General features: G+C 34.5%; 1 protein-coding gene across 1 annotated transcript in view; it reads right to left on the reverse strand.

Annotated features, from left to right (window-relative positions):
• Positions 1–817: 817 nt before the first annotated feature.
• LOC107293106 (protein jagged-2-like) overlaps positions 818–7,698 on the reverse strand; it is a 45,967-nt gene continuing 39,086 nt past the window's right edge. The window contains exons 4-7 of the mRNA XM_015822244.1: positions 6,227–6,481; positions 4,673–4,733; positions 1,325–1,455; positions 818–956 (exon numbers count right to left, since the gene is read on the reverse strand). Coding sequence (XP_015677730.1) covers positions 820–956; positions 1,325–1,455; positions 4,673–4,733; positions 6,227–6,481 — 584 coding nt within the window. The 3' untranslated portion in view covers positions 818–819. The remainder of the gene's footprint in view (positions 957–1,324; positions 1,456–4,672; positions 4,734–6,226; positions 6,482–7,698) is intronic.

Consider the following 7,698-nt stretch of genomic DNA (forward strand, 5'->3'; position numbering starts at 1 on the left):
GAATATTTTGTAGATTGCCAGTTTGCTTCCAGATCCAATTCAACGTATTGGTTATGACTTTTAAAGCCCTTCTGGCATACGTCCAGGTTATGTGAGGAACTGGCTCATCCGGTTGGGATTAGCCCAGCGCATCCGCACTGGCAGAAGAGGCATGCTGCAGATCCCATCAGTAAAGAAATTTTGTTTGGTGTGGTCCTGGAGAAGAGCCTTTTCTGCCATGATTCCTACTGTATGTAACATCCTGCCCCTTCCAAGGTGAAATCTACATCCCTTCTGGAGGTGGTTAATTGATTAGATAGACCCTACCTCCTCCCCATGCGTACCTTGCTCCTTTCTTCCCATCTTGGTTAACTGAATTTTAACTGAATTATATGTATGCTTTGTATTTATTGTTTTAAGGTTTTATATCATATGCAGATTATCAGCTGCATAAAGTTGCCTTGGCGAGATGGGTGGCATAGAAGTTTAATAACAATAAATATTTTTCCTATTGTTTTCCTACTGCAATAAGATGAACATACTTTCTAACATTTCTCTATTACAGCTTTAGTGTATTTCCTATCATTATTTTGTACAGTTTGGGGGATTATCTAAGACAAAGATGTCATTTGTAAAAAGCAAATTCCAGCCTGCAAGTATGTATTAACTTATATATAAATTCTTGAAATATAGATTAATATATTTTCATAAAAGACAGTGGAGAGAATAGAAATTCATTTAATTCTAATGCAGACAGGAAACAGGAAAATGCCATGCATTTTGAATTTTTCCACGACTATGTCACTAATTAATAAAATTTCTGGAGTAGAAAATGTATTATTAACTGTTGTATGTACCAATTTCACAGTTCTTTCCAGAGTAACCATCTTGACAAGCACAGCTATATTCATCTGGTTCTGTATTCATGCAGGTTCCACCATTTACACATGGATGATGATTTCCACAGTAGTTTAAATCTAGATAGAAAGAAGGATTAAAGTCATAAGTACAGAATTTCATATGAAAGCCTTTTCCAATAAAATTTTAAAATACTTTTCTAGCTCTAACATATATATATATATATATATATCCATATCTAAATTCTCCTTTAATGCATCTGATTTCATGTAAATTATTGCATATACTGTCATTTTTGTGACATTTATAATGGCACATAGAGAAACATCCATCAAGCCACCAAACAACATCTTACAGAAAAGTTACCTGATACAAACCAGATTCTGCTGAATGCTCTTAAGTAAACATCTTTACATAAACAAGCGTTACTAAATTTTTGTTAACCTTGAAGCTTTAATAGTATTTATTACAAGTAGAAGTTCAATACCTTTGTTGCAGAGCAGGCCTCCCCAGTTGGTTTCACATTTGCATTCCCATGGGTTGTTGCAACTCCCATGAGCACAGCCTGGGTAGGGGACACACTCATCGCAGAATTGCCCCTGCCAACCATAATTACACCTAGACATAAGTGCATATTAAATGTTAGCAATATGTTCATTTTCAGTTGACAACTACAATGTTCATACAATTTTAAGTTGCAAACTTGCATTCAGTTATGTTGTGTAAGCAGTCTTTAACATCAACAAGCATCTAGCCACCATGGATTGCCGTAATCTTAAACACACGTATCTCTTACTATATCTGACATATGTCAGTGAGAAGTTACAAAACTATATACCTGTAGGGGTTTTCTTTAGTATCAATGGCCCTTCTTATGTAAATTAAAAATATTTTGGGTTGCTAGCAGCCTGCCTGATTTATAATTTCAGCATTCATCAGGAGCTAAGTATTGCTTACCAATGTTTAGGTTTACAGTACAAATTATTTTTTAAAAACATCTGTATTTTATCATCTTGAGTATTCTGAAATACTTGTGAATGTATCATTGTTTTATTCTGTAGCCAAGAGATTGTCGCAAAACATTTTCAATGCTGAAGGCAATTCATTTCCCTCTCTACTTCCAATCTTTGAAATCCCTCCCACATCAGACAAGAGGTTCATGATGTCCACTGTCAATTATATTACTTATTATTAAATTTACTGGCTGCCTATCTTACCACAGGTTAACTCTGGGTGGCTTACAATGTTAAAAAGGATAAAACTTACAAAACATAATAGCAATAAAACATATAAAATTATAAATTATTAACTAACTTGTATCAATTTTCTAATATTGGTTCCAAAGCTATATACACATTGAAAGTAATATATAGCTGATAATAAGAATACATTATTTTATACTAGACTGTAAAATGGAGGTATTTAGATTCACCTGGAAACAGTATTTTTAATTAACCACTAGAAGCAAACTTACTGTTTTTACAGACATAGAAAGGAGCTACCTGTCTATATAAGCTTGATCTATGCTTGAATGAGCTACTTGTCCATATAAGTTTGATTATAGCACACTTCCTAAATTTCTGCAGGAACCAAGTAAATATATAAAGAACTTTTTTGGGGGATTCCACCACATGTAGATTGTAAAGGTAATTCATATTGCACTATGCAGCTGTCTCAAGGAACAGAAGATTCATTTCTTGTTCATTCTCAATTCATTTTTCATTCAAGGACCCAACATTCATTGGATAATAAGTTGGATAAAGAGCAGTTGCCAACAGCTTTTAGTTTTTTAATCACATTATAATATCAAATAGCAAAGCTATTGAGTTCAAAATAAATTATGCAAGGAAAAACAGCTTATATTAGTGATTCCCATTAACTAGGCTATAACTTGGGATGCAGACAAAAAAAGTCAAAATATCAAGATTACTTGGGAATATTTGGTTTTCAGCTCTAAGTGTATTATATGTGTAAATGAAACACTGCACTTGAATACAGGATGGCAGCGAGAGCAAAGCTGCTCATGAGTTGTTTTCTGTGCTACTCGAAATAGTTTTATTTCATTTTATCTGAAGGCTGCCCTAAATGCTCTATTTGAGCAGACAGATGGTATATAAAACTATTTTAATTTATACATTTGACAACAATGTCTATATTGGAAAATATAAAAATATGTGCTAAATTTATTGTTAGTTGCTTGCAATACAATTTTATAAAAGGTTATCATTTGAAAAATAGAAACAATCTCTCAAATTCAATTAAGTATCTTTAGCAATTAAGTATCTTCTCCACAAAATTATTATATGCCCATAAAGATGCATATAAACAATGATCTGGCAGTTAAAAAGTTAGGAGACCCAGTTTCCTTAGCTACGGAGACTCACTCACTAACTTCGTGCCAAACCATTTTTCTCAATCCAACCCACCTCACAAGATTGTTGTTTAGGAGAAAAATAAGTAAATTGTATATACTGCATCTGAACAAAGACAGAATGTAAATCTAATACATATCGACATAAACTTCATACTGACAAAGAGGTGATAATGAGTCTTGTCCCAAGAATCCACTATTTGATCAAGATATACTGGACAATTATAGTCTCCAACCCTCCGTTTGAGGGAAGATTATGGAAAAAGTGACTGAACTGCAATTGTAGAGAATCCTAGAGGAAGTAATTTTCAGTACCACAGAACACTATATCCTTCTGAACCATCTCCAAAGGTTACAGTGAATTGCAATTTCTCCCCCTTCCTGAAGTCACAATTCTGGGGTTGTGGTGGTTAAGGAGATTGAATCATAGGCTTCTTAATGGAGAGTGCTACAGGGCTTGATGCTCTCCCACTTTTATTCAGCATCTAAACGACATTACTGAGTGAGATCCTCCAGTAGCATAGGGTAATGTTACATTGGTATACAGATGATATTCATTGTTGTATTTTGACCCCTCATTGAGTAGTTGATGCTTTTGAAATGCTGCTCAGGTGCCTGGAGGTTGTCTGAGTCTGGATAGGATCAGGTAGAGACTCAATCCAAGGAAGATTTTTGAGTGAGATTCCACTGTTAATTCCAGAGTTCTATTGCTTCAGGCCGAACTGGTTTGCAGTTTAAGGAGAGCAGGTACAGCTGTGGTCAAGAGGGCATTTGCAAGCTCCATCTTGTATGCAATCAACAGTAAATTATCTTGGAACAACAGCCATTGCTCATTCTAAGCCTGTTACCTGTTGATCTGGCTGTTGTAATGACATGGGCTATACTTCCAAAGAGTGTGGAAGTTATAGGTGAACTAAAATGAAGCCACTCAGTTAGTGATGGGTGCATCTCAAAATATCCACATATGACTTCTATTCTGAGAGCTGTTACTAGTTAGCTTCCAGATGCAATTCATAGAACGGCTGTGAACTCCTTATGGTATATTTCGTTATAAGATATCTATGGAGTTTGAATAGCTAAGGGAGTATCTTTGCCTTGCCTGTTAAGATCTACAGTAGCTGGGTAGGCTTGTTATATTTCCCTTAGAAATTGTTATTTTAAGGGCAATATAAGCACTCCTTTTAAGTTGCCATCTCACTCCTTTGGAATAGCACCTTCTGCCCAATTGTGTAATCTGCCCCTTCCCTCTGGTTTCTATGAAACCTGATTGTTCTATCAAGCCACAGAAGCTGGTTTGCTATAATTGTCTTTCAATGATGAGATTGAATTCTTCAAAGTTGTTAATGTTTTTATTCCTGATTCCATAGGAATGTTTCTAGTTATTTTTAACATTGTATGATTTGAGTCTGAATTACATATTGGGGAGTTCTATGCCACTCAGAGTAAGTAAATAAGCAAGCTTACTTGCACTCCCCAGGTACACTGCATCCTCCACGGATTAAATTACATCCTTGCTTACATACAGCTATGAAAAAAAAGAATTAAACATCAGTTAGAATTAACTCTTTAGAAAAAGTGATTACTGTAATTAAATGATACTACCATTTTATGCACTGATTTTTTTCTTGAAGGATAGTTTTAAGAAAAAGTGGAACAGTTTTAGCTAAAAGTATCAATTACTATTATCATATCCATCACCTCCTGAATACAAAAAACCAAATAGATTTTTTTGTGATTTTTCGGGTCTAAAAATATCTATTTCAGGAAACACAGAAAGATACAAAGGAAGAGGAAACATAAAGCATTATAAAAATATCCTGTCCAAAAGCTATTCTTACAAGATATAAATATAATATAATATCTCAGATGCTGTGCCAACATTCTAATTTTGGAATGGATGCAGATTAAGTTCTATAAAATGAGGAACAGAACAAAATAGAATAACAGAGTTGGAAGGGACCTTGGAGGTTTTTTAGCCCAACCTCCCGTCAAGTATTTCAGACAAATAGCTGTCCAATGTCTTCGTAGTGTTTTAACTGTGAACTATAGACAAATGAAACAATTGCACTATGGTCAGCTTTCAAAACACAAGCCCAGCATCTTCAAAAGAAGTTTCTAGAACAGTCTAGTCTCTTAATATACTCGATCAACCTACACAAATAAGGTGTTAAATATAGTAATACTAGAGTTTATCTGGTTAAGAAAGCAAATCACAGCTGAACCCCACTGAAATATAAGATGTGTGAAAAATAGCAGTCATTATAGCTTGCCTACTATAGTAAGCAGTGCATATTCTTGAACGTTTCAGAAGAAATGTAGAATAAAAAACATTTTAAAAATAATGAGCTTCACTGAAGTAGGCAGTCGGTTCAAGAGCTTCTATGGTTAAAACATTGTGTGATTATGTGCTTTTTAAAGTCTTGCTGATTCAATACAGTATCTCTAATAAACAAAATCATATTAGTTATTTTACAAGAGGCATAATTCAATTATGGACATTATTTTGCTTGCAGAAGTTATAAAATTGAGCCCCTGTCTTTTTCCTATTTAGAAAGGGCTCCAAAACTTAGAGACAGTATTAATTAGAATAGACAACATGTGGCTTAAAGGTCCTGACTGCCTAATTGAGATATGGCATCAACATAATGTACTGGGTTAATAATAGTGCAGATATTCTATGCTGGAGAAGAACAACTATTTATTTATTTTGATCTTCAAATACTGCAGTAGATGGCTTGATGATATGAACTTTGTTATCACTTATGAATGCCAGAAGCTTAATACATCTACTCTGGGGGGTTAACATACATGTGTGTATAAATAAAGCGAAGAAAATAGTGCCACCTAAAAATGGATAGTTTGCTACTACATTTCAGTCATGAGTGTATCTAATAGCTACAAAAATAGGCCAGGGAAGTAGTCAAAATCTTTAGTTTGGCCACTTCTCCTCTTTTGCCATAAAAATATGTCACAATTTCAGTATACCTGTTGCATTATAAAACATGAGAAATACAATACCTTGTTTACATTCATCACCTATCCATCCTTCCATACAAGCCTTATTTCCATTTTGGTCACATGTATAATGGCCCACAAAGTCATCACGGGGCCCACAAAATTTATTGCACTGTGGTCCATAATAGTTTTCATCACATTTCACTCTTATTTGTGCTTCAAAATGAGCAACATGGCCATTCAACTGTAGTGTTGTCCATCTATCCTCTGGGTTGATCATACCCGCATATGATACTCTGTCAATTAATGATTTCTCATCTAAAAATTGAAAGAAGAATTTAAATAAACATATTTTAATACAGAGCATGTTAGCAAAGAAGAGCACTCTAGTTGCAAAAGGACAAAATGTGACCAGAAGTCCAGAAAATGTTAATTTTTGTACTAAGATTCAGCACACCCATTAAGCCTTTCTAGGTTTCCACTTGTTTTAGAAAGCAAATTATTTTAAGAATGAAGGAAGTCATGTTGTTAAGGGTGCCGGGAAGCTGCTACTGGTTAGAAATGGATTCCTATTTTCAGAAAAGGAAAAGATCACACGTGAAAAACAAATAAACTGAAAGAAGTAACCAGTGGCAAATGAACTACAAGATTCCTGCATGCCCCCAATACAGAAGGGTAAAATTGTGGTTCAACCTTCTCTTGTTGCACTTTTGCCTTCCATCCCATATTTTTCTATAAATTGAGAAGGCAGAAGAATTTATGTTGTGATTTAAGACAAAAGACTATAGAGTTCAGTACTTGCATTGAATTCCCATTGCTTTCTATACAAAAATTAGCATGGGAAGGGGGAGAATCTTGAGAAAAAAAGATCTCTACTACATTATGAAATATTTCCTCACATTTTTCAATGCTTCTTCAATTTTCCTCAAAGCTTCCAGAGATTTAGTGGAAACAGTAATAAAACAAGTTCATTTATTTGGAGCATTGTGGTATTCTTTTGAGTTTGAGATCCCTGATCTAAGCTATAATATTTTGATTTCCTGGGAAGAAATATATTTAGATTTTTTTTTACTCAAACCCCAAAGACAAGTTCCAGAAGCCGGATGCAGGCTGTTAACATCTTATAAAAGCTCTTTCCCAGTGACTACTTTTAAAGCCCTGATGATGTTGGGTGGGCCCAACGAAAGCTCAGCTCATTAAATTTTTTTACTATTTATTACTTTCCTCTTGGTGATCGATATTTATTGGTTTTATCATATATATATATGTATGTATGTATGTATGTATGTATGTATGTGTGTGTGTGTATGTATATATCATATATACCGTATTTTCCGGCGTATAAGACGACCCCCAACTTTTCCAGTTAAAATATAGAGTTTGGGCTATATCAGGGGTAGGCAACCCAAAACACTCAAAGAGCCACTTGGACACGTTTCCCACCAAAAACAAAACACTGGGAGCCGCAAAACCCTTTTGATATCTAAAATGAAGATAAGACTGCATATATCCTTTTTTACCTTTATGATATGTGT

The sequence above is a fragment of the Protobothrops mucrosquamatus genome, unplaced genomic scaffold (genome assembly GCF_001527695.2).
Source record: "Protobothrops mucrosquamatus isolate PMUCROS unplaced genomic scaffold, P.Mucros_1.0 scaffold1500, whole genome shotgun sequence".
In the NCBI taxonomy this organism is placed as follows: Eukaryota; Metazoa; Chordata; class Lepidosauria; order Squamata; family Viperidae; genus Protobothrops; species Protobothrops mucrosquamatus.